The sequence below is a fragment of the Camarhynchus parvulus genome, chromosome 11 (assembly GCF_901933205.1).
Source record: "Camarhynchus parvulus chromosome 11, STF_HiC, whole genome shotgun sequence".
In the NCBI taxonomy this organism is placed as follows: domain Eukaryota; kingdom Metazoa; phylum Chordata; class Aves; order Passeriformes; family Thraupidae; genus Camarhynchus; species Camarhynchus parvulus.
In genome coordinates, this window is record NC_044581.1 from 1,508,129 (window position 1) to 1,535,443 (window position 27,315).

General features: G+C 49.2%; 2 protein-coding genes across 5 annotated transcripts in view; both read right to left on the minus strand.

The window, feature by feature from the left end:
• Window positions 1-21: 21 nt before the first annotated feature.
• IL17C (interleukin 17C) lies at window positions 22-1,237 on the minus strand. Its single transcript, XM_030956348.1, is given in 4 exon segments — window positions 22-271; window positions 366-475; window positions 478-689; window positions 1,201-1,237. Coding segments are annotated over 4 exon segments (609 nt in total).
• A 5,613-nt stretch (window positions 1,238-6,850) lies between these two features.
• ZC3H18 (zinc finger CCCH-type containing 18) overlaps window positions 6,851-27,315 on the minus strand; it is a 44,940-nt gene continuing 24,475 nt past the window's right edge. For 3 of the 4 annotated variants that reach the window (XM_030956069.1, XM_030956066.1, XM_030956067.1), the window contains 10 exons: window positions 20,553-20,753; window positions 19,680-19,805; window positions 18,233-18,334; window positions 15,949-16,092; window positions 14,730-14,900; window positions 12,620-12,774; window positions 11,909-12,105; window positions 10,533-10,629; window positions 8,382-8,478; window positions 6,851-7,158 (listed from right to left, as the gene is read on the minus strand). In XM_030956069.1, the coding sequence (XP_030811929.1) occupies window positions 6,960-7,158; window positions 8,382-8,478; window positions 10,533-10,629; window positions 11,909-12,105; window positions 12,620-12,774; window positions 14,730-14,900; window positions 15,949-16,092; window positions 18,233-18,334; window positions 19,680-19,805; window positions 20,553-20,753 (1,489 nt within the window). In that variant the 3' untranslated portion in view covers window positions 6,851-6,959. The remainder of the gene's footprint in view (window positions 7,159-8,381; window positions 8,479-10,532; window positions 10,630-11,908; window positions 12,106-12,619; window positions 12,775-14,729; window positions 14,901-15,948; window positions 16,093-18,232; window positions 18,335-19,679; window positions 19,806-20,552; window positions 20,754-27,315) is intronic. The other variant, XM_030956068.1, reaches the window with a different exon arrangement.

The following is a 27,315-nucleotide window of genomic DNA, read 5'->3' on the forward strand; positions in this document are numbered from 1 at the left end:
GACACGGTGCCCGGGGCGGGCTCAGCGCGCCGTGCGGGGCAGGACGCAGGTGCAGCCCACGGGCACTCGGATGTAATCCACCTCGAGCGCCACCAGCCCCAGCCCCGCGGGCCGCGGGCACGGCTTGCGCCGCAGCACCAGCATGGTCTGCTGGATGGTCACCGAGTTGAGCGACGTGGTCTCCCGGCCGGTTTTCACGTCCACGCAGCCGCTGCACAGGCACTCGGCGAAGGCCAGCTTGCGCGGGTAGCGGTTCTCGTCCTCGTCGATGCTGCGGGGACACGGCGACACCTTCCCTTGTGCCACCAGCTCTAAGCGGCTGGGGAGGGGATCCCCGGGGGGTGTCGGGGAGCGGGGGCACTCACCGGTATCTCCAGGGCGAGATGGAGCGCTCGTGGGGCTCGCTGCGGAGCCCGGCGCCGCAGCGACAGCGCGGGCAGGCGGGCGGGCGCTGCCGCCGCCGCCGCCGGGCCCCGCCGCCTCCAGGCGCTCCAGCTGCGGCACCAGCTGCACCGAGATGTGCCGGTCCCAGCGCAGGCTGCGGCCCAGGAGCTGAGCAGGAGCCTCGTCCCCCAGCTCGGCCCCGCTGAAGCAGCGCACGGCGGAGTGAGCGGAGCCGGCCCCGGCGCGCCGCAGCCCCCGGCTCTGCCCCAGCGCCGCCAGCACGGCACCAGGAGAGCCAGCCAGCCCTGCGGGGACAGCACAGCGTCAGGGACACCCAAAGGGACAGGGACACACGGCCAGGAGAGCCAGCCAGCCCTGCGGGGACAGCACAGCGTCAGGGACAGCCTAAGGGACAGGGACACACGGCCAGGAGAGCCAGCCAGCCCTGCGGGGACAGCACAGCGTCAGGGACACCCAAAGGGACAGGGACACACGGCCAGAGCATCACTGACACCCAAAGGGACAGGCACACCCAGCACAGTGACAGTGACACCAAAGGCACAGGCACACCCAGCACAGTGACAGTGACACCAGGGGGACAGGCACACACAGGACAGTGACAGTGACACCAAGGGCACAGGCACACCCAGCACAGTGACAGTGACACCAAGGGGACAGGCAGGGACCAGCAGAGCCCTCCCCAGAATGTGAGTGCGCAGCCGCACGGCCCCAGGCCTGGGCAGGTGCGTGCCTGTGTATCGATCTGTTATCTATCCAGTGCCGATCCATTCTCCATCCATTTAGCCATTTCCACACGTCTCTCTAGATGTATAATCTCTATGGATGTCTCCATATCTCTATGTCTACAGAGCATCCGTACATTTTTATCTGTACGTAGAGATCTCTAGAGCGTCTCTGTTTCTCTGCGTGTCTCTATCTAGATATTTATATTTCTATATCTCTTTATCTATCTGTATCTCTGGCTATATCAGTATATCTAGAGCTATAGATCTATCAGCACATCAATATCTATTTATATCTATATCTATATATCTATATACCAATATAACCGTCGATGTATATATTTATATTTTTTGTATCTATATCTATCTATAGCTAGTTCTATCGATCAATCAATTTCGATCTATATTTCTATTTCTATTATTTCTATTATTTCTATTTCTATTTATTTCTATTTCTATTTCTATTTCTATTTCTATTTCTATTTCTATTTCTATTTCTATTTCTATTTCTATTTCTATTTCTATTTCTATTATTTCTATTTCTATTATTTCTATATCTATTTCTATTATCTATCTATCTATCTATCTGTCTATCTATCATCTATCTATCTATCTGTCTGTCTATATCTCTATCCATTTATATTTATATTTATATTTATATTTATATTTATATTTATATTTATATTTATATTTATATTTATATTTATTTACATTTATATTTATCGTCCCTAAAACCTTAGCACACCCACACGCATACGTGCTCAGATTCACTCAATATCCACACTCACACACTGCACAAACACAGCAGCACCTGGAGCTATAAACACACACAAATATATAAATAATGTATTTTATAGAAATAGAGAAAAAAAATAGAAATAAAAATGGAAATCTATAAATACACGCACACAAAAATATGTATAGTTTTTATATACTTATATTAAAAATGCATATATTTTATATATATATAAAAGATATTTTATATATATAATATATGATTTTATATATTCATAGAATAAATAAATATGTTATATAACTATATATTAAAAAAGGGTAAAATAAATAAAAACGTAGAACTATAAATGCACACACACAAAAATATATATCTTTATATATATATAAAGATATATAAAATTTTATATATTTATAGAAAAAATGTAAATATATAAAATAAACCAAAAATATACAACGATAAATACACACACCCAAATATATATATATAAAAATATATATAAATATATTTTTTATTTATATATATATAATTATATTAAAGTAGATATATTATATAAAAATATATATATCTTTATGTATATTAAAATATTTTATGTATATAAAATATCTATATAATTTTTGGGCTATATTTATAGAAAAGTAAATAAATATATATTTTCTATAAGTATATAAAAATAAATAAAAGTAAAACCAAAATTATAAATACACATACACAAATATATATAAAATTCATATATATTTATATAAAGTATATATAAATATTTGTTTTATATATAAAAAGATATATCTTTATATATAAAAAATATTTACATATAAAAATATAAAAAAATAAATTTTTCTATATTTACAGAAAAAAATATAAATATACATTTTATAACAATATATAAAAATAAATATAAACAAAATTATAAAAACTATAAAACCACACATTTATAAATTTATATAAAAGAGATATAAGTATATATGTTATATATACATAAAGATATATATGTTTATATATTAATATATTTTATGCATATAAAATATATCTATATAAAATTATAAATATATCCTGTTATCAATATAAAATTAAATAGTATTTTCTATATCTATTTATGTATTTTTAATTTATATATTTTTATATGTACGTATAGCTCAATATAGATATAAATTAATATTTTTATATTTTTATATATATGTATATATGGTGATATATAGGTTTATATTTATTTATCTATTTTATATTTATGTAAAATATATTTATATACGTGTGTGTGTTTTTATATAGGTTTATACTTATGTATATATTTTATTTATGTAAAAATATATGTCTATATTGCTATACATGTATCTAGCAGAGTCTGCACACCCTACCCCTACAGGAGTAGGAAATATCTGTGCACACACCTGCAGCTAATCCTGTGCACTCACACCCACACAGACACAGAAAACACCCCTGTGTGTGTGTGAATGAAATATTAAATCAAGGATAAACAACCCCTGGGAGGAAAAGAAATAATGGGAAAAAAATATTGGAAAGAAATAAAGAAAATATAAATATGTATAATATAAATAAATAAAAATAAATTAAAAATCGTTAAATATAATGAATAAAATAAATTAGAAACAAATAGAAATAGGAATATATAAAATTATGTACTTAAATATTTTTAAAATTTGAGTATATAAAATGAACATAATTATAAATTTAATTATAATTATAAACCCACAGAAACACAGAGAAACACTCTGAAATAGATATTTAAAAAATATATAATATATAATACATATCAATATAAAATTATAAAATATAGAAATATAATATAAAAGAATATATTATAATATATACTATATACAATTCATATATTAGTGTATTCATATTATTATATTAAAGTATTGATATAATATTAATACATTAATATATATTATATATTAAGGTACATACTATATATAATATAATATAATATAATATAATATAATATAATATAATATAATATAATATAATATAATATAATATAATATAATATAATATAATATAATATAATATAATATAATATAATATAATATAATATAATATAATATAATATAATATAATATGATATGATATAATATAATATAATATGATATAATATAATATAATATAATATAATATAATATAATATAATATAATATAATATAATATGATATAATATAATATAATATAATATAATATAATATGATATAATATAATATAATATAATATAATATAATATAATATAATATGATATGATATGATATAATATAATATAATATGATATAATATAATATGATATAATATAATATGATATGATATAATATAATATAATATAATTAATGTATATAAAATATAAAAACATTATATATTATATGTAAAATATAAATGTATGCATAAATATAAATATAAATATAAATATAAATATAAATATAAATATAAATATAAATATAAATATAAATATAAATATAAATATAAATATAAATATAAATATAAATGTACACACACACAGAGCTGTGCACATGGTGTGTAATTCACACATAAAATACACAGAGCCCTGCACAGTGTGTAACTCACACATAAAATACACCCATGGTGTGTAACACAGACATAAACCACAGACAAATATAAAATAAATAGAGAGAGCCCCACACATGGTGTGTAACTCACACACATAAAACTCACACACAGAGAACATGCACATGGTGTGTAACAGATACACACACGTAATAAAATGGAAATACACACACAGAGCTGTGCACATGGTGTGTAACACACACACGCATGTAATAAAAACACAGAGCTGTGCACATGACATATAACACATATAATAAACACACAGACATAACAAACACACTCGGAGCTGTGCGCACAGTGTGTGACACACACATGAAACAGAGAACCCCACACACGACATGTAACACACGTAACGAGCACACACACAGATTAAACACACATAAAACCCCACACATGACATGTAGCACATAGAATGAGCACACACACATAATAAACACTCACACAGAGCCCTGCACGTGGTGTGTAACACACACACTCAGAGCTGTGCCCAAGGTGTGTAACACACACATATAAAACCCCACGCATGACACATAACACATAGAATGAACTCACACACACTCAGAGCTGTGCCCAAGGTGTGTAGCACACACACGAAACCCCACACATGACATATAACACATGCAATGAGCACACACACTCAGAGCTGTGCACACAGTGTGTAACACACACATAACACCCCACACATGACACATAACACACGCAATGAGCACACACACTCAGAGTTCAAGGTGTGTAGCACACACACGAAACCCCACACATGACACGTAACCTGCCCCACACACCCTGCCAGCCCCACACTTTCCCCCCTCACCCCCCAACGTCCCCCAGCGCCCCCAGACCCCACGTTACCATCAGCCAGGTGTCGAGGGACCACGCCAAAGTTTGGGGGGCACGGGGGGGGCAGGGAACACGGCCGGGTTTGGGGAAGGGAACACGGCAAGCTCTGGGGGGACCCTTGGCAAGCGCAGCCCCAGGGATGAGGCGGCCGAGTGGCAGCGCCGCCGCCGCCGCCGCCTTTTTATAGGGCCGGGCAGGTGATGTGCACACACCTGGAAACTCCAGCTCCAGGTTCCTTCCTCCTCCCCGCACAGGGCCGGCACTTCCTTCTGCACTCCACGTGTGCCAGCCGCGAGCACGGGCGCCTCCGAGCTCCAGAATTTGGGCAGGGAGGCGGGCAGGGGTGTCCCGGTGACACCGGGACGGGACGGGCATCCCCCAGGCCGTGCCCTGTTGCGTCACCGGCACCGTGAGATCACCATGGCATTCCCGGGCAGAAATCCCAAATTGGGCAACGCTGGGAAGGGCTCGAGGGCTGCCACCGGCCCTCCAGGATGGCCCGCTGGCCTCCAGCAGCACCAGTGGGATGCTGGTTTCGTGCTGGGAGCAAGGAGCAGGGCTGGAGGATGGAAAATCCCAGGGGATGGAGAATCCCAGGGGACGGGGAATTCCGGGGATGGGAAATTCCAAGGACCCCGAAAGTTGTTCTCTGAATGACAGGGGTCTGGCAGAGGTACCCCAGATGATGCCCCCCAATAACACTTCACACCAGTAGGATACTGGGTCCATACTGGGAACAAGGAGCCTGGGAAATCCTCAGGGTCCCCAAATTGCTCCCTAAATTAGGGGGATTTATCAGAGGGACCCCCCAGTGATGCCAGGCAGGGCAGAAGCTGCAGAACCCCCCAGTTACACACCAGTGATACACTGGTTTCACAGTGGGTGCTCCCCCAGGTAACAGAGCAACTTTTCCAGCTCCACGGAGCTGCTCATTCCCCAAAAACCCCCAAAATGAGGGGTACAGCCCCCGAAAGGCAAGGGAGATGCAGAGAAAAGCAGGAAACGGTAAAACTGGTTATCAAAATATTTTATTTCAGGGCGATCCCTCCAAAAAAAAAAAAAAAAAAAAGGAAAAAAAAAAAAAAAAAAAAACAAAACAAAAAAAAAAGGAAAAATCAAAGGAAGAAGGACCCTCCTGGCAGACGGACGCCCACAACACCTGCAGGGCTCCTGGGAAATCAACTGAACCGATCCCCTGCTCCAAAGAAACGACAGGGCACTCCCGAGGGGCTGAGGCAGGAATAGATATATTTATAGTTTTCCTGGGGGAGGAGGGGTGCTGCCAGCAGTTCACAGCAGTTTTCGGCTCTCTCGGCACACGGGACTAGAACTGCATTGCTGAAGACACTCAACACACAGCAGGGCTAACTAGGAGAATACAACTGGAGGCTAGCAAAGAGGAGAGGGGACACAGGAGAGCTGGGAGCACCCGCAGGGCTGGAGTCCTCTGTGCAGAATTTACAGGGCCCCGGAGCCCTCCCGGAGCCGCTCGTCGGGCAAAAACTTCCTTAATTTCTTTGTTTTGTGTGTGTGTGTGTGGTGTGTGTGTGTATGTGTGTGGGTTTTATGTTTGTTTTTTTTTATTTTTTTAAAAAGAACCGCGCGGCCAAAACGAAGACGAGGAACTGCAAAATCCCAAAGCGGCCGCTTCTGCCTCTCGTTATAAAAACCTCAGCAGTCACTGGGGGCACAGCCCACTATACTTTGCCCGGGATCTTGGCCCGTTTGCGGGCGATGGCGTCCTCCACGGCCTTGAGCTGCTTCAGGAGCTCCTCCCTGCGGGACAGGGTGCTGGATTTGCTGCCCTTGGCAGCCCCAGGGCCCGGCTCCGAGCCCTTGCCCGGCACGCTGGTGACTTTGCTGGAGCTCTTGGACTGAGGGGACAGCTGGCGTTTCCTGCAGGGAGAGAGGAGGGGCAGTGAGAGGAGCTGGGAATGTCCCAAAGGCCCTGAGGGAATCCAAGGGGGGATTGTGCACTGAGCCCTGCTGGCCGTGCTAAAATCACGGTTTTTAAGGTCCTTTCTCATATAAATTTCATCTCTTTCCAAGATGAAAAGTGCACCGAGCCCCACTGGCCACATTAGTTTCTGAGGTCCTTTCCCACATAAATTTAATCTCTTTCTATAGGCAGGGACACCTTTCATTACCCCAGGTTGCTCCAGCCTGGCCTTGGGCACTGCCAGGGATGGGGCAGCCAGATTCTCTGGGCATCCTGTGCCAGGGCCTCCTCATCCTCACAGGGAAGGATTTCTCCCTAATTTCTGAGCTGAAATAAAATAGCAGGAAGTGGCACATCTAACACATGGCTCCAGGAGCAGGTGGGAGAAAAGAGGTTGGATCCAGGAGGAGGCCTTGGGTTGAAAACTGGCTTAAACAGTAAAAAACCAGATATTACATGGGGATTCCCAAATTCCCAGGATTAAAGTCAGTGCCCACTCGTGGCTGCAGTGAGCAGCTTCCTGTGAGACCCAGAGGGGAGAGCAGCCCTGGAGCATCCCCTCAATCCCAAATCCTTCAGCCCCTTCCCTGTGATGCTGCCCCCAGAGATCCTTGGAGAGGATCCACAACCCTTGAGCCCCCAGAGCCACACATCCAACGCTGCACTGGGACAGTCCCAGCACTGCAGCAGGCATAGCCTGCCAGGAATTTGGCTGAGCTGCACGAAGGTGCAAAGCCAGGGCTGTCACTGCTGTGTCACACGCAGGGGACACAGCCTCAGCAGCAAGGGGAGCAGCTGAGGGTGTGCCAGGCTGGGGAAAGGGGAATGAGGCACTGGAACCAGGTGCCAGGAGGAGCTGGCCAGGGGGAAGGGGTTGCACTCTGGTGCTCTTTAACACTGTGTTAATGAGCTGCAGAGGCACTGGCTGAGCTCACTCCTGACCCACTTGGCTCCTGGTGCTCCTGCTCTTCTCCCAGTTGGAATGGCCCAGCTGGAGGCTCTGCACAAGCCCTGGCACCCCTGGCAGCTGCCCAGGCAGCTCTGCGTCCCTCCTGGCACTGCGCTCCATGGCACCTGCAACTGCAGGCCTGGGACAGCCTGGGACAGCCTGGGGCCCCTGGAGGAGCAGGGCTGGAGGCCCTGGAGGGCTGTGGGGCCCAGCAGAAGCAGCAGCACTCACCTGTCTGCCTGTGCAGGGGAAGGTTTTGGGTTCTGGCCCCGCTGCCGTTCCTGTTTGGGGGACGAGAGTCTCCCGGTCGCCTTCCTATCGCGAGAGCCTGGGGGAGAGCACAAGGACATTCCTTCATTTTCCTGCTTGGCACCAAGGCACAGGCCACCCCCTGCCTGCACTGACTGACCACATCGTGCCAACAACAATGCCAAGTCCAGCAGCAGCTGGAAAAGCCTCACTGTGTGCCCCCTGCACCTCTGGGGGAGCAGAGAAGCCAGGCAGGGCTGTGCCCCGCAGTCACCTGTACACACCACCTTCCACCAGCCCTTCCCCACCCTCCAGCTGCTGCAGCAAGGCTCTTCCATGGCACTTTGTGCCTGCAGAGCTGCTGGCTCTGCCCTGGCGGGTCACAGGGTGTAGTGGCTCCAGCAGTGACAGGTGAGGGCAGCTCTGCTGCTTTCGGAGCCAGCGGGGCCTCCCCCGAGGCAGCAGCACCCCCGTGTTTGTTCAGCACGGCTCAGCTGCCAGGCCCTGCCCCAGGAGAGCTGCCCTGGGCACTCAGGGATGCTGGGGAGCAGCTGGGTTATCCCAGGAACAGAGAGGGAATTCCTCCTGCAAGGCAGCCCGTGGAGCTGCTGCCCTGCTCTGACCTCAGGCAGCAAAGGTGCCCAGTCCCCGTGGCAGCAGCCCCTGTGTGCGCCAGGGCATCCCTCTGCTCCTGGGGATGGACACTGGGGCAGCCTCAGGTCACAGAGCAGGTGACACACTCAGCCACCACCACTGAGCAGTCTGGTGCTGGGATGCTGAGGGCTCAGTCCCAACTCAGCCAAGGGCACCTTTGCCATTGGATTTGGGGCTCCGTGGCTGGGACTCCTCATCCCTGCAGTGTCCAAGGCCAGGCTGGATGGGGCTTGGATCAACCTAGGGTAATGGAAATTGTCCCTGATCTTTGGTCCCTTCCAGCCCAAATTAATCTGTGCTGCAGCTCAAAAAATGGCTATTTAACAAAAAGCAGAGGATGGCACCAATGTGTCTCCAGCAAACGCGCTGGCCTGGCCCTGCCGCTCGTGTGTGAACCAGACCCCAGTGAACTTCAACCTGGGGCAGTCCCTTGCAGGCTGCCCTTGCAGGAGGTGAATGTTGCAGGTTATTAGCACAGACCTTCAGCTGGCTGGCACCCAGAGTCAACAAGATCCACCTACAGCTGAGCCACCAGGGAAAACAACATCACGTGGCAGCTCCGACGTCACCAGCAGCCACCTCTGGCTGCCAACTCCCCCCCACACCCCCCGTGCCTCTTGGCAGCCACAGCAAAGGCTGCAGGGTGGCACTCGGGTCCCTGTCTGTGCCTGCCAGCTCGCTTTCCCGAGCTGTTCCTGCTGCTGGGGAGGATTGAGGCCCAGGAGAGCACTTGGAAAGCCCAGGTCTTTCTAAACATCCAGGGCAGAGCGGGTTGTGTCACCCAGAGGTGGGGCAATCAGCTCCTGTCCCAGGCTGGCTGATGCAGGCAGGGGTTGATTGCATCCTTCCCTCCCTCCCTCCAGCCCAGCCTTTCGAAGCACCAGCCTGGCTGGCAGGGACAGCTCCGCCTGGAAAACTCCGGGATGCACCAAAGGAAACTCCTGTGACTCACAATCCCGGAGTGGCTGGGATTTGGAAGTGATCTTCAGGATCATCCAAACCAACCTTCAGCCCAGCAGCACCAAGGTCACCACTAACCCTGGCCCCAGTGCCACATCCACACATTTATGGAACACTTCCAGGGATGGGGACTCCCTCCTGACAGTCTGTTCCTTTCTGGGAAAAAATATTTCCTAATTTCCAACCTAAACCTGATTTCCACAGCCACATCCAAGGGCAGCAGCAGCGAGCAGGAGGCCGTGGGATGGGTGTGGAGGTGAGAACTCAGGGCCTTCAAAGCCAAGGGGCTGGTTTTTTTGGACAGGATTTACAGTGGAGTCACACTGGGCACAATGTGCCCCTGGGACAGTGTGACAAGGGTGGCATTGCCTTGCCCAGGGCCTCAGCTCTGCTGTTTTTGCAGCAGGATGGTCACTACCCCCCTTTATCTGGTGGCAATCTCACTCTGAGGTTTTGGGATGACTGCAGTGGATCTTTCCAGCTGCTGGAAAGCAGAGCCTGGGCTGGAGGATGCCTCACCTCTGTCAGGTGACAGGTTGGCCCGTTTGGCTGGAGGAGAGCTTGGCCTCTCTTTGTCTGCTGGCTCGTATCTCTTCCTGCTTCCTTTGTCAGCTGCCTGCAATGGAATTAAAACAATGGAGCTGAGCAGCCACTTCCCTGGGCACAGGGAAACAGGCACAGCCATTCCCTGGCTCCTGCAAACACCTTTCCCAATAAACTCTGCACACACCAGTCCCAACCATCCCTGAATCCACCTGATTCCCAACCACCAGGAGCCAACAGCAACACCCCCCTGCACTGGGGGTAAGGCTGTACTGATGTCAGAGCAGGAACAGGAAAACAGCAGCTTTCTGGGATGGTTTTCCCCCAGCAGCACCAAGGATAGCAGATGTGAAGGAGGCATGTGGAGCCGTGTCTTTTCCAGGCTGTCATGTGTCACTGCACACTCCTCCCTCCCTCTGGAGCAGCTTCCTGCCTCTGATAAAGCCTCCTCACGTCAGAGCACAGGGAAGTAGAGAAATGTGCAGCCTCAGACTGCGCCGGGGAATTTGGGCTGGCAGAGCAAAATACCAAAAACAGGAACCTGCCCACGTGACGGGGCCAACACCCTGCCCCAGCAGCAAACCCCACGAGGAACAACTCCCCCACACGGGCTGCGGGCTGGGATCTGTGCCCAGGGCTCCGAGCAGGGCACTGGCATCAGAGGGGAGGGGAACAGCCAGGGGGGCACCCCAGGAGCTCAGCTGCCCCTCGTCCCTCCGCTCCCAGCCCGCTCACAGGAAGAGCTCCCAGAGCATCTCCCAGGGGAAAGGCCCCGGGACCTTCGAGCAAGCGAGGAAGAGCCTGGAAGCTGCAGCAGGAATGTGCCCCAGGGAAGCCGCCAACACAGCCCCAAAGTGAAGCCACCACAGGGTGTGTGCTGCCAGACTGGTTCTGTGTGCTGCCCTCCAAGCCAGCCCCAGACCTTCCTGGCTGAGCTCATCCCAACAATGCTGAGCCTGGAGTTGGGATCCATCCCCTCCCTCCTGCTGGGATCCATCTCCTCCCTCCTGCTGGGATCCATCCCCTCCCTCCAGCCAGGATCCATCTCCTCCCTCCAGCCGGGATCCATCCCATTCCTCCAGCTGAGATCCATCCCATTCCTCCAGCTGAGATCCATCCCATTCCTCCAGCTGGGATCCATCCCCTCCCTCCAGCCAGGATCCATCCCCTCCCTCCAGCCAGGATCCATCCCCTCCTGCAGGAAGGGCCCCAGGAAGTGCCACATCTAACACACGGCTCCAGGAGCAAGTGGGAGAAAAGAGGTTGGAGACAGGAGGAAGCCTTGGGTTGCAAACTGGCTTAAACAGTAAAAAGCCAGCAGGGAATCCCAGCCCCCAGGGATTCATTCCCACCTTGTTCAGGAGCGTCAGTTTGATCTCCTTGTGCCCGCTGAAGCTGCCCTGCTGTGCCTGGGGGGCCGAGGGCTGCTGGCCCTGGGGCAGCTGCTGGGATTTGCTTCCTGGGGTGGGCTTGGCTGATTTCAGGAGCTGAGCAGGCACATCTCGTTTCCTCTTCTCCTCTTTAGCACTGTCTTCTTTTTTTGACTTTCCTGTTGAAAGCAGAGAGCACAAGTGGTGACTTGGGAATGATTCCTGTTGCCTGCTCTCCCTTTGGGCAAGAGGATGCTGCTCCAGGGATGGAAAAAGCCCACAGCAGTTATGTCAGCTGGTGGACATGAGGTTAAGAGATTCAGGAAACCCTGAATTTCCACAGAGAGCAACAGAAAAGGCAAAGAACAAAAAGCTTTTGCCACAGACTCTGCCATGGTCTGGAACGAGCAGAGGAAGAGCAAAGTGATACTGGAGCTGTCCAGATTTATGTCACCTTCAAGGGTGAAGGAGAATGGGAGAGGCAGAACTGCCAGGCAGGAAAAGAGACAACCAGAGGCACAGGGATGGAAGGATGTGGATGCACATTTGCTCCACAGCTTCCCTTCTCCACAGAACCTCTGCTCGAGGATTTGCCCAGAGCCCACAGAATTCCCAGGGAAGGATCCCTGCTCCTCCCTTCCTCTCCAAAGGCTCCCCAGAGGGATACACCCCCAGCAGAGCAGGAGCCTGTACCTTTCTTCTGCTGGGCCGGGGTGGGGGAGCGGGAGCTGGCCGAGGACACGGGGCTGGCCAGGTCTGCGTACATGTCCTCGGAGTCGGCGCTGCGCACGGAGCTGCTGCTGGACGAGGCACTGGACACGGAGGAGACGCTGCTCACGCTCAGGGACCTGCCAAGAGCCACAGCTCAGCACACCCAGGAAGGCAGCGAGGCCTTTCTGCATCTCCCTGCATGTTGGGAAGCTCGGCAGGGAACGATGCACAAAGGTTGTGTGTCCTGGGGTGCTGCTGGTGTGAAAGATCTCAAAGCTGTGGGGTGCAGGCCTAGAAAGTAATGATTATTTATAGCCAGGATTAAGGCAATGGGTAAACAGGTCACTGTTTGCCCAGGAAAACAGGGAGTGAAAGCAGGGAGTGCACTGGCACATCCAGGTCAGTGTTACAGCTCAGGGCAAGGGTTCCCTGGCAGGGTTTCTGCTGCTGGCACACATTCACTGTCACGATTGATACCTCCAAGATGGAAATTTCCCAGCAGGGCCTATCCCAGGAAGTGTTCAAGCCAGGCTGGACAGGGTTGGAACAACCTAGTCTAAGGAAGGTGGCAGAGAGTTGGACTGGATGAGCTTTAAGCTCCTCTCCAAGCCAAACCATCCCACTCCATGAATATTCAGGCAGCCTCTCCAGCCTGTTCCACGGGCCACACCGCCCTGCTCTGCCAGCAAGGCCCGGGCTCCCTGCCTGGAAGCTGCACTGGGATGACTGAAGGGGCTGTGGCAGTTCCAGCATAGACCAACCCTCCGCAGCCTCTACCCCTGGCACCAGGAGCTGAGTTCTGAGAGCTCTCATGGATTGTTCCAACGGTGCCAGGATGAGCCAGGAACTCCTCCAGGCTGCCAGGCTGGCCTGGTGTGGGCACACAGTGCATTTGCCACGTCTCCCCCTTGCCACAGGAGCAGCACAGGCAGCCCCAGTGTGCTCCCATTTCCCATCCATGCCCTGGTGCTCTCTGAAGCTCTTGCATCACCCCAGGCTAAGCTGATGAACGTGACAAGCACGGAGTAAACAAGCCGGGATTTCCGTAAAATAACGTGGACGTTGAACCTCGGAGTTCCACAGAGTTCACGGATGGGAATTTGCAGTGCTCAGAGCCAAATCCTGCTCCAGCCACTGGTTTTACACCACAGGACTACTCTTACACCCGTGTGCCACGGAAGTGCTGGGTTTCAAGGCTCTGCCTGTGAGGATTCAGGGAATCCTCTGTGTGAGGAGATGAAAAAACCTGAAGGAATGACCCGAGAGTGGTTTGTTTTTCTTTGCTGGAAGGAGTTTGTTGTTTACACATCCCACAGACCAAGAGACTTGGAACTGTTCACTTGGGGCTAAGCACAAAGGAACTGGACCTGCAACTTTGACAGCAAAGGGAAAATATCATTAGCTGGGCCTTTTGGGGATTTTCTGACCTAACTCTCTTGACAGGCCAAGCATCTCCCCTAAGGACAGGAACCAGAGGTAGGAGAGGCTCAGGAGAGCCAAGCTCCATAGCCTGAAACTGTTCATTTGGAGTTTAATTAGGATGTGGGATCACCCTGGCCAGAAGGAGTTGTTCTGGTCACCATTTAGGTTAAATGGGTACTTGGACACACATGACAGGATTATTTCCTTGAACAAACCACAAGGGAAATATCACGGAATCATGGAATGGTTTGGGCTGCAAGGGACCTTAAAGATCACCCAGTTCCAACCCCAACACCTCCCAAAAGAGCAGGTTGCTCCAAGTCCTGTCCAAATTGGCCTTGGACACTTGCAGGGATGGGGCAGCCACAGCTTCTCTGGGCAACCTGAGCCAGGGCCTGCCCACCCTCCCAGGGAAGCATTTCTCCCAAATATCCCATTGAAATATCCCCTCTATCAGTTTAAGGCCACTATATCTTGTCCTATCACTCCATGCCCTCTCCAACATTGCATTCCCATCACAATTCAGGACTTGGGATCTGTGACACAAACCCAACCTTGTCCCACCCCCAGGCACCTGCAGCTGCTGCTGCTGGAGCTACAGAGAGCTTCCACTGCAAGAAACCAAACCTGTGACCTACAGCCACAATCTCTGCTGTTAAATAAAGCTCACCAAGGCTCAGGGCTGTACCTGGATTTCCTTGAGCCAGAGGGAGAGTGGGAGACTGAGGCAGAGGATGATCTGGAATGAGATCTGGAGAGAGACCGGGACAAGGACCTCGATCGGGAGCTGGAGCCGCTGTAGCTGCTGGCACTGCCACTGATGCTGCCACTGATGGTCCTCCTGCAAGGCAGCAAACCCCCCTCCCACAATGAGAGTTGTAGTGGCAAAGAGAGACAGGGGAGGAAAACCCCAAGAGAAAAGCAGAGATTTGCTCAGCACCCTGTGACTGACACCCAGCCCTCCCTGAGGGGCCATCGGCCCTTCCACCACTTCTCCCAGTTTGTGTGCTGGGAATGATGTTCTGTGGTGGGGAGAATATCCCTGGGAATGATGTTCTGTGGTGGGGAATATCCCTGGGAATGATGTTCTGTGGTGGGGAATATTCCTGGGAATGATTTCCTGTGGGAGGGAATACCCCTGGGAATGATGTTCTGTGGGAGGGAATATCCCTGGGAATGATGTCCTGTGGTGGGGAATATCCCTGGGAATGATGTCCTGTGTGAAGGAATATCTCTGAGAATGATGTCCTGTGGTGGGGAATATCCCTGGGAATGATGTTCTGTGGTGGGGAATATCCCTGGGAATGATGTCCTGTGGTGGGGAATATCCCTGGGAATGATGTTCTGTGGTGAGGAATATCCCTGGGAATGATGTTCTGTGGTGGGGAATATCCCTGGGAATGATGTTCTGTGGTGGGGAATATTCCTGGGAATGATGTCCTGTGGTGGGGAATATCCCTGGGAATGATGCTCTGTGGTGGGGAATATCCCAGGGAATGATGTCCTGTGGTCTGGAATATCCTTGTGGTCAGCATGGGCCAGCTGCTGACCTCCACCACATCAGATCTCTGGGGCATCCCACATTCCTTCCTCACCCCTCAGCCACCTCCACAAGCAGCAGCTCTCAAAAATGCCTTTTCCCCACTCTCACCCTGATTTTGCCACATTTCCTGTATTCCACCCACTCCATCCTCCCCCCAGGCTCCAGGGGCAGGAGCCACTCAAGGCAAATCGGGACCATCCCAGCCGAGCTCTCTTCCCCTTTCCTCCCTCCCCAGGAGATGGATTTCTCCCTGAACACTGGGACTCTGGCATTCCAGGAGGCAGAAAGCTGCGATTTGCTGGATCTGCCATGAGATCAAGGCTCACTCCACCCCCCTGTCTCTCACCTCCTGGGTGGAGTCCTCGTCTGACGTTCCTTCCTCCTGGCTTCCCGATTATCCCCTGCCTTGGCTGCCTCTGGGGCTGCTGCTGTAATTTTTGTGAGTGGCTGAGGAACTGGGAGGGCAGTGAGTTTCTTCACAGATTTCTCCCTGGAAAAACAACAATTTTCAGGTGTGTGATCCCAGAGGGTGGGCAAAGAGCACTGATGTCCTCAGAAATAATGTGCTCTGATTTGTTGTTTAATATTTTAGAGATTATGGAAACTTGGAATGGTTTGGGCTGAAAGGGACCTTAAAAATCATCCCACTCCACTCTATTTCATGGGAGACCTTCCACTATCCCAGGTTACTCCAAACCCCATCCAACCTGGCCCTGATGTGATTCCTCAAGCTTCAAACACTTGGCTGCTTCACCAAAACACAAACACCACAGATTTCCCTAAAGGGATTTGTTCCCCATATGCTCAATCAATTCATCTTTTCAGAGACAAATTACTGCACAACAGCCAATTCTGGAGATATTTGACTTGTAAATGAACTCCTGAAGCAGACTGGGTGGAAATGTTATTTGTCATCCATTTAATTCCATCATTTTTATCCCAGACACTTACACCTGCTTAAAATCTGCCAGTCAGGCTTCAGAATGAAATGTGCACAGTTAATGCAAAAATTCTCTTTTTAACTCCAGCACACAGATCAGGAGGGTGCAAAACAGCCTGTGTGTGCCTGGATCTGTCCCTTGGCCTGTGCTCCCTGGGGAAAACTGGATGGGAGCACCAAAGTGTAACCCACCACCCCCTGCAGGAGATGGGAATGGCTCTGGCTCCTTAGGGCTCAGAGCACCCCAACCTCTGCTCTGGCAGCTGGACACTGCTCCAAGTATGATCCTGGAATGCTTTGGGTTGGAAACACCTTGAAGATCATATTCCACCCCCTGCCATGGGCAGGGATACCTTCCATTATCCCAGGGTGCTCCCAGCCCTGTCCAGCCTGGCCTTGGGCACTGCCAGGGATCCAGGGGCTGCTCTGGGCACCTGTGCCAGGGCCTGCCCACCCTCCCAGGGAAGGATTTCTCCCTGATTTCCCATCTAACCCTGCTCTCTGGCAGTGGGAAGCCTTTCCCTGTGCCCTGTCCTCCATCCCTTGTCCCCAGCCCCCTCAGGCCCTGGAGCATCCCAGTGCTGATTTCGCACCCATTACCTGGGGAGGAGGTGCTGTCTGCACACACACACACAGACAATTCCTCCTCCTGCTGTGCTCAGTATCTGCAGTTATCCCCTGAGAACACAGGATTAAGCCCATGGCACTCTGTTAGCCAGTGACAATAACCCCTGTGCTGGGGCAGGCTGCCCTGGTGTCCCCAAACCAGCGCTGCCAGGAGCACTGGGAGGGAGCAGAGGGCCTGGGAGGGCTGAGCCCCAAAGTGGAGAGGGAAAAACCCCAAAAGGCAGGATAACAAAGGACAAGAATTGTGGCAAAGGGGATTGTCCTAAATTCTGGAGAATTCAGGGGGATTCCCATGGTGTCACTTATTTGCAGGTCAGCTTAGAAGAGGTGACATCACTACAGTGTTGTGTCACCCTCCAACGTCCCCATAATTTGCCACTGCAAGGTTTGTGAAATAGCAATTTCAGGAATTTAAAAGAGCAGCAGGGCTGCCAGAATGTGCCAAACCCAGCTGCAGGGAGCTCCAGTCCTGTTTTCATCTGTCTCCAGTGTGAAAAGTTGATGAGGTTGAACGATTTCTTTATTCTGAGCTGTGGATTAACCAAAGCCACAGCAGAGGAAGGAATTTAAACTTTTTTATAGCTCCTATTATGTATATTTAGATTATACAAATATATCTGCACACACAGAATGCTCCAGCAGTAAATCATGTGTTTAAATTGTACACAGGTAATATTTAAAGATACTTGCACAGTTTAACTCTGATTTAATAACTAAAAGTGCCATTATTTAATTAAATCTGCCAAGCTAAAAACTCTTCAATAAAGGGTGTATTTTACATCTTTTATTTCTTTCTTAAACTCAGTGAGGTTTAGAATCCCAGAATGGTTTGGATGGGAAGGGACCTCAAAGATTTCACTCCCTGCCACGGGACACCTTCCACTAGCCCAGGCTGCTCCAAGCCCCATCCAGCCTTGGACACTTCCAGGGATCCAGAGCCTCCCCACCCTGACAGCAACAATTCCTTCCCAATATTCCATCTCATCCTGCATTCCTTCCTTAAGGCCCCTGAAGGTCAGCAGGGTTTGTCTGGACTCTCACCCAGAGGAATTTGGATCCTTACCCTTTCCCAGGAGGTGGCAATAATTCCCCTTTAGCCTTGGCCAGTGGCTTGTGAGGAGATGGTGTTGGAGAAGGAGAGGGAGAAGATGAGAAGGACCTTGACCTGGAAAGGAAGGAGACATCACTCAGCTCAGGCTCTGGGATTGCAGGAGCTTCTCCTGGCTCTCAGGGCATTCAGCCACCACTGCCCCCTCCCCAGGAACCTTCCTGAGCTGCTCCTGGTTTTATATGTGGACTCTTGTGCAACAAAAGTGCAACAAAACTTAACTTCTGTCACCAGACAGTGGGAAAAGTAGGAAACGCAAGAAAAAATAGGATCAGCTAGAAGAGAGGCAGTCCAGGTATTTCACAGGAACACCTGAACCTGCCTCCATCCTCTCTAATCTCTCCTTAGGGAGAATACACAGGAAAATAAGCAGGGTTTTGAGTTTGATGTTCATCACTTTTTGTCCTGTAACTCTTAGATCAATTCTTCCTTTAAACAGCAACAAAACCAAAAGAAACTTGGGAGAAAGACAAAAAATACACCTAAACCAAATCTGTAATTTCTGGAACCCAAGAAGAAGCATTAAGTGGAGCATCCGAAAGATGACAGTCAAGGGCAGGAGCTGTTTCCTGAGCCCCTGGGCACACACCACGTGCTGCTCTTGGGGTGATTCACCCCAGTGCCAAGACTGGAAGTGCCTTGGTTGCACCCCAGTGCCTCAGCAGCCTGACTCCTGTGTGACAGCTGGGCACAGGGTGTTCCTCACCCTGTCACCTCAGGGAGAGGCAGCCAAGGGTGTCATCCACACTGGCACTGTCCTGCCTGGAGCATGGATGGATGGGGAAGCTCATTCTGCTTCCCAGCTGGAATCAGCTCCCAGCTGAGCTTTTCCTAGGAGAAAGCAGTCCCAGAAGTGACAGAGTGTGTTGTGCCATCACCTGTGGGATCTGCTCTGGGTACCTGTGTGGCTTCAGCTCCTATCTGAGGAGCCAGTTCTCCTACTATGGATATTCCAGACTTGGGAAACTGTCTGCAGGGGCAAGGAAGTAGCAGAGGAATAAATCTTAATCAGCATGGGACACTGGATTGCTACTTTGAAGTGTCAGGACTATCACAAGACACAACTGCTTTAATAAAGAAACGGGATTTGCCTCTTGAAATAGAAATCCCAGTGCCAGAGAAAAGAGATGTTGCTGAACTTCTTCCAATCAGAAAATGCAAATGATGGGAATGTTAATCCACCACAGGTATGGGAAAGAGCCCAGCCACAACAGCATTGCACCTGTGGGTGGGAGCACTGGGGAGAGGAGGGGGTGGCTGACAGATCTCCTTCAGCCAACAACCACAGCCGCCCTCGCTCAGCCAAGGGCTTGGAATGGCTCATCTGAACACAGCAAAAAGGAACTGTCAGGAAGCATTTGGAAACCATCCCACCACTGGTTCCCAGTCCCAGGAGCACTACCTGGACCTGCTGCCTGAGAAAGAGCTGTGCCTGGAGGAACGACTGGAGTAGGAGCTGTAGGAGGAGGACCTGGAGCGTGAGCGGGAGGAGCCGGACCCCGAGTAGGTGGATGAACGAGAAGAGGACCTGTGAGAGAAACATTACAATTCAGAGCTCCTGAGAAGAAATATTACAATTCAGAGCTTCCTGAGAAGCCCCCAAAGTTTTGTTTCCAAAGATGTTCTGCTCCAAACCCCACCAGCCTTGTCCTCGGGGAACTGTCAGTGCTCAGTGCAGAGAGCTCAGCAGCCCGTAGCACGCAGCCCAGAGCGCAGAGCAGCCCAGCAGGTGCCCAGCAAACAGCCCAGAGCCCAGAGCAGCCCAGCAGGTGCCCAGCACGCAGCCCAGAGCCCAGAGCAGCCCAGCAGGTGCCCAGCACGCAGCCCAGAGCGCAGAGCAGCCCAGCAGGTGCCCAGCACACAGCCCAGAGCCCAGAGCAGCCCAGCAGGTGCCCAGCACGCAGCCCAGAGCCCAGAGCAGCCCAGCAGGTGCCCAGCAAACAGCCCAGAGCCCAGAGCAGCCCAGCAGGTGCCCAGCACGCAGCCCAGAGCCCAGAGCAGCCCAGCAGGTGCCCAGCACACAGCCCAGAGCCCGGAGCAGCCCAGCAGGTGCCCAGCACACAGCCCAGAGCCCGGAGCAGCCCAGCAGGTGCCCAGCACACAGCCCAGAGCCCGGAGCAGCCCAGCAGGTGCCCAGCACACAGCCCAGAGCCCGGAGCAGCCCAGCAGGTGCCCAGCACACAGCCCAGAGCAGCCCAGCGGGTGCCCAGCACACAGCCCAGAGCCCAGAGCAGCCCAGCAGGTGCCCAGCACACAGCCCCAGCCCCTGGCTCACCTGGAGGAGCCCGAGGCAGAGGCGGAGGAGGCCGAGGCTCGGCGGCGCCGGCGGGCGCGGCTGGGGGACACAGACACCCCCAGCTTCTTCTTGGGGGACTTGGACCGGCGCCACGGGTCCTTCCACTCGTCTGCACGCTTGGAGGGGGCAGTGCCCAGCGCCAGGGACTCCTTGTCCTTCTTGGGCACCTCGGGCTGCCGGCTGCGGAACAGGGACACGTCAGCAGCTGGGCTGGGGGACACAGGGAGGGCATGGGGACAGGGGACATAGCCAGAAGTGGTATCGTGTAATGATAAAATAATTAATATAATGTAATATAATATAATATAATGTAATATAATATAATGTAATGTAATATAATATAATGTAATGTAATATAATGTAATATAATGTAATATAATATAATATAATATAATATAATATAATATAATATAATATAATATAATATAATATAATATAATATAATATAATATAATATAATATAATATAATATAATATAATATAATATAATAATAATTTATATATATAGTTAATTGTACAACTATAATTAATGTAAGATTAAATTATATTATATAATATAAACTATATTAATATAGTATTATTATAATATAAAATTATATATACTATAATAATATTATTACTATATAATAATAATTAATATAACATAACATAATATAACATAACATACTATACTATAATATACTATACTATAATGTACTATACTATAATATAATGTAATAGAATGCAATAATAACAATATAATAATGCTGTATAATAATTCGAATACACTATAATATATTAGTATAATATAATATATAATATATATAATATAATATATTATATTATAATATAGTAATATTATAGAATAATTTAATGACAATGATATGTTAATATATTAACGTAATATTATTATAATACCATATTAATATAGTATCAATATATCAATTGGCAATATTATAATATCATACATAATAGATTAATTATTAATTAATATTCATAAATTATAATAAAAGGTATACATGGCCGTGGAAAAATCCCAAATTCATTCCTTAGACTGATTGCTTACAGCTCCTGATCTCCCCTGTGGGATTCCAGCAGCATTTTGGGGTGGTGAAATGTTGGAAGAACTCTCAGTTTGTGAACCGGTGACAAAGCAGTGCTGCTCTGTAAAGTCACATTTGGGAACTCCTTTGTCCCACTGAGCACTCTGTGACCTCCTGGCTGATTCCAGGCCCTGCTCTTGGCCTCCAAAGGCTGGACACGAGCAAGAGGGAAGGGAATGGGAAAGCTGGTCCTGCCTGGAGCAGCCCAGAGCTGGAGCAAGGCCAGTCTGGTGCAGGGGAGAGCAGCCACCACCAAGCCTGGGTCACTCTGATGTTCCCATCACAGGCCAGGACCCAGTGACCTCCTTTCCCCCTTCCAAAGGGAACAGTTCCCTCCCCCCGGCCATAAACCGGGCTGATTTATCCCTGGATTATTCTCTGGGTGCTCAAACACCACCAAATGTGGTGCCCAGCCAGGCCTCACTCTCCATCTCCTCCCTTCCCTTTTCAGGGCTCTACTTTCATTTCCCCTTTTTTGGTTCTCCACGTTTCCTTTCTCCCCTCCAACCCTCTGAAAACAATTCAGGGCCAACTTTTCAGCACCTGCACCAGACACTTCCTGAAGTACTCCAGGATGAGTTTCTTGAGGCTGAGACTTTATTACCTCTCTTATCTCTGGGTGATTTAACCTGGAATTTTTCCTTGCCCTCGCTCTAACCTGCACTCAACTCCTCAATTACCTGCTTCTACCCTTCTCCCTGGGGTTTCAGGCAGAGTTTGTGAGGGATTAAAGCTTTCTGAAGCCTCTTGCACTCACCAAATTAGCAGGACAACGATGCATTTATTCCTTTCCTCAAAGCAGTGAGTTCCCGGGGAATTTGGGGGAGGAAAGGCCCCTTCCCTGCTGGCTTCAGCCAGCACCACCCCATTACTCACACCACTGAAGCAACCACTCCCCACGCAGCTTCCTCGACCTTTTTGAGATAAAAAAGCCACCTCCAAGTTTTCTAATAATTCCAGGCACACTTCAACAAACCCCAGGATAATGAAAGCTCTTGGTTACGAGCCTGCCCTTTGAAGACTTCACACCTCACAGAAGCCTCATCCCCTCCTTTTTGGCAGAGTTTCCTCATCCCCAGCCCAGGACTGGGATGTGCTGACCTAAAAATCCAGCATCTGACTCTTTCCTTATCTCTGCTGATGTAAAAGCAATTTTACTCTTTGTCCCACAACTCCCTCAGAATATTCAGAGGAAAACCCCTCCTTTCATGTTCATCCCTCCCACCCATCTCACTCCAGCCCCAGCAGAGGAGAACTGGATCCTCCATCCCACACAGAGTGCCAGGAAGGGAGTCCCAGGCAGGGTCCTGGCTCAGCTTTACTCCCCAGCAGCCCCATTCCATCCTCCCCCTCTCCCAGCACTGCTCCAACACACCCTGTTTAACCCAGCACAGGGTACCTGCAGTGCTCTGGTCAAGTTTTCCCAGTTACAGCCACAATTCCATGAGTATTTCACCTTGGAGGAACACCAAAACTTGGAATATGCTATAACCTGCTAACATTCAATAGTCCAAGCTGGGCTCAAAGGCTCCTTCCAGCAGATGTTTACAAACCCATTTGGAATTGCCAATTTCACCTCTGGAATATCCTGAAACCAACCAAGTGCAGAGAAAGAAGGAAAAGAAGACTGGGAGAAGCCTCCACACCTTGCATGAAGCAGCAGGATAAAGAGCAAGGAAAGCAGGAGAGAAAACCACGTGAGGGTGCTCATGGAACATGCCCAATATCCTGATCCAGTGTCCCTTCCCAGGGGATTGCAGTCTGTGAGCTCTGGGAGGTGCAGGGGCAACATTCTGCTGCCACAGGCAGCTTTATCCTGGATAAAACCTCTGGAGAAGTTTCTCCAGAATGACAAATCTGGAAACCAACAGCTCTGTCAGGGAGGTTTAGGGTGGATATCAGGAAAAGGTTCTTCCCCCAGAGGGTGCTGGGCACAGCCCTGAGGCTGCCAGAGCTCCAGGACAATGCCCAGGATTGGATTTTGGTGTCCTGGGCAGAGCCAAGCACTGGCTGAAGATCCCTGTGTGTCCTTTCCAGCTCAGGATACCCACAAGTCCATGAACTAATGAATGCCCTCACCTCTTCAGGCTCAACTCCCTCCTGAACCAGTTTTCAGAAAGAAAAGCATCCTCCAGGATTTGTTGTCCCTTAAAACCACCTCAAACTCACATCCAACAGCCCATGCTGGGAGCTGGAACAACTTCAGAGCTTGGGTTCCAGCTGGGAGCAGGGATGACTCTGAAAGCAAATCTCATTTACCTGCACCTATTACCTGGTTTGATGCAATTCCCTCTGGATGAAGTCACTTTCTGGAGGAAAGGTTCTTCCCCAGGAAAACCACAACAGAAAGTCTCCTTTTGGGGTGTGCTTGGCTTTTTGACTCAGCACTACAGATGAGGAAGGTGCTGCTCCTGTCAGGACAATTTCAAAGCCTTTCCTCAGAGCTTCCAACGTGTGCCATCACCAAAGACACTTGTTCAACCTAAAACTGGGAGCTGCTGCTGCTGGATTCATCTCCTCCAGTGGAATTCAGGAGGCAGGATGGAAAGTGAGCAGGAGAAGCTCCCTAGAGAACATCCCAATGACAGCCTGGCCATTTGCCACGGCTGGGAGATGAGGAAGGGAGGATTTCTCCTCACTTTCACTCCTACAGCCAGGTGATTTTGCACTGGATCTGGTGCTTGGTGGAGCTCCCAGCTCCTGAATTCAAGAAATGAAAAAATAAGAATGGTTTGCTGCTGGCTCAGTGAGATCAACCTGCCATGGTGAAAGGGAGGAAAGGAGGGAAGAACTCCAGGGCTGGTGAGCCTGGGATCAGCTCAGGAGCTCATCCTCACCCTCACACAGCTGCCCAGGCTGCTGGCAAACCTCACCCACTTCAGCACAGAGTGGCAAAGAACTCTCCTGTTCATCCCCATCTTTTTCACCAAATTCCAATTTTTAGGAAACAATTGAAATATTTCACAATTAACTCCGAAGTCTCTTCCACAAGGTTTTAAAAAAATTAATTAGAGGGAAGAAGAGACAAGAGAAGAGTGACTAAAAGCACCTGAATTTCCACCCAGATCCTCAGGAATCACTTGGGCAGCAGCTTCCAAAGGCAATTTTACCCTTAAAACAACTAAAAGTTTTCTTTTCCAGAAGGAACACGCTGATGCCCATTTGGCTGGAATGTAATGACAGCAATCAGGAGGAGAAGTGAAGCTGAACGTGGCTTTGGCAGGGAGGGGAGGAGCAGAGGCAGCTCCAGCTGGCAGCACCCCAGTGTGGCTCAGCCAGCTCCCAAACAAACCTGCCTCCCAAAAAAACCCAGCTGAACGTCACTGAGCCCAACAAAACGTCGGAGGGGGAAAAAAAGAGCTGCCCAGCTGAAATTGTCCTCATGTATTATGCAAATGCTGCCACAGCATTTCTAATCTTGGAGGGGAAAATGAGCGTGCAAAGGAAAGGCTTCCTGTCCTTCCCATCCTGGCCCAGGGAACCAAACCTCATCAGCCCTGGGCAGCAGTGACGTCAGCCTGGCTTGGGGCTGCTCTTCCAGCTTCCTTTTCTCCAGGAGGAAAGTGCAGCGATGGTTTCCCAGCCCCTGTGCTCCTGCAGGAAAGCCGCGATTGCGTCAGCAGCGCCGGCGCTGCTTTTCCTGCAGTGGAATTTTCCAGAGGAAGCGGACTCGAGGAATGACTGGAGCCATGTGCCAAGGCAGCTGTGGAGGGACCTGTAAGTGCTGCAAAATAAATTCCAGCAGAGTGCAAGCACGCAGGAACTCTTCCTGTCTTGGAGTAATGGAGAGGGACAACAGCTCTGGAAAGCCACCTACAGCGTGTCCAGGACAGGGAATGCTGGGCCTTGGAGCTGCTGCTGCCCATTGGTCTTGGTGAAATATTAGCAGGGAAAATGTTTTTCTCAAGCCGTTTCCATCTGAAGCTGAGTTATCAGTCACTTCAATAAAAAAAAAAAAAGGAAAAAAAAAAAGGAAGGATTTCTTCAAAGCCTGACAGGGAGAGGCTTGGAAATTAAAGAGTGGAGATACAATCTGAACCTCCAGGATGAAATCATCCCAGCAGGGAGATAAAGCTATCTGAGATGGCATCTCCCCTGAGGGCTGAGCATTTGACGCCTGGAGAGCCTCCTCTCCATGAGCAGGAGGCAGGATCCTGCCTGGAATGTGCCACTGATCCTGCCCTGGAATTACCTTGTTCCACTAAAATCCAGGCTGGGGCATCTCCCTGTAACTCCATCTCTGAAATGCCAAACAAAATCACATTCCTTGAGATCCATATCTGAGCCACTCACTGCTCTCCATCTCGATTTAGGGTAATGAAACTCTTCTGCTGCTGCTGGGGAAGTGGAGGCAGCAGCTCAAGGACCAACAGAAATTTCAGGCAGCAGGAATTTTTTGTGGAGAACTTGGAAAGCTTGGTTCGATCCACAGACTTTATCATGATGGAATCACAAAATGGGTTTGGGTGGGAAGGGACATTAAAACTCACCCAGTCCCTGTGCAGGGACACCTTCCACTGTCCCAGGGTGCTCCAAGTCCCATCCAACCAGGCCTGGGGACCTCCAGGGATGAGGCAGCCACAGCTTCTCTGGGCAACCTCCATCCTCAAAGGGAAGAATTCCTTTCCAATATCGCATCAAGTCTGGCAGTTTAAAGCCATTCCTTGTGTCCTGTCCCTCCATCCTTGTCCCCAGTCCCTCTGCAGCTCTCCTGGAGCCCCTTTAGGCTCTGGAAGGGGCTCTGAGCTCTCCCTGGAGCCTTTCCTTCTCCAAGCTGAACACCTCCAGCTCTCCCAGCCTGGCTCCAGAGCAGAGCGGTTCTTATCACCAACTTCTCCAAAGTCCTGGGAGCAGAAATGAAAGCAGAGCTGTCTAAGCAGGTTCCATGGCTCGGGGTGGCAGCTGCACCGTGAAAAACGGGGATGTAAACAAGTTGTTATCGTGTTTATCACAGCACAGCTTCCATGCAGGGCACTGGACTGAGATTCCAAAGAACCTTGGGGTGGCACAGGATGTGTTCTGAATGTGGAAAGAAGGGAATTCCTTCTCTGAGCGGTCCTGGAACACCTGGAGTGTGCAGGAGCAGAGGTCCAGCTCCAGCTGGAGAAGGTAAAACCTGGGAAACTCAACAGCCTGGGGTCATTTGCTTCCCTTAATCCCCTGCACTGCTGCAAGCTGCCCAGGGAGGTGCAGACACCTGCACAACAAATCCCTGCCCCTGGATGGAGGCTGGATTCCCCCTTCACTCAATTTTCATGGATCCAAGACTAAATCAGGGCATTCCAGGCTTTTAGCAATGCCCAACTCCAAAACCAGGCAGAGCACAGAGCTGTCTGCCCTGCCTGCTCCTCCTCCTGGGGCAGAAAAATGGCAACCAATGAAGGATTTCTTTTAGGAATTAACAGATTTCCACAGGGAAAACTAAGGATCCCAAATCCACCATCCTCCCACCTTTAGGCAGCAGGATGAGATGCCATCACTAAGCCCCCCAAAACTGACAGCTACTTTCACTCGGAGCTTCTACACCCAAAAAATAGGGAACAAGTCCAGCTGGCAGCATTGGGAGACTACCAGAAGCTCTGAGGAAAGACAACGACGACCCAGGAACACTCAGAATTGGAGATTCTTCCAAAAAAACGAGCTCAGTTGCTTTGTGGTGC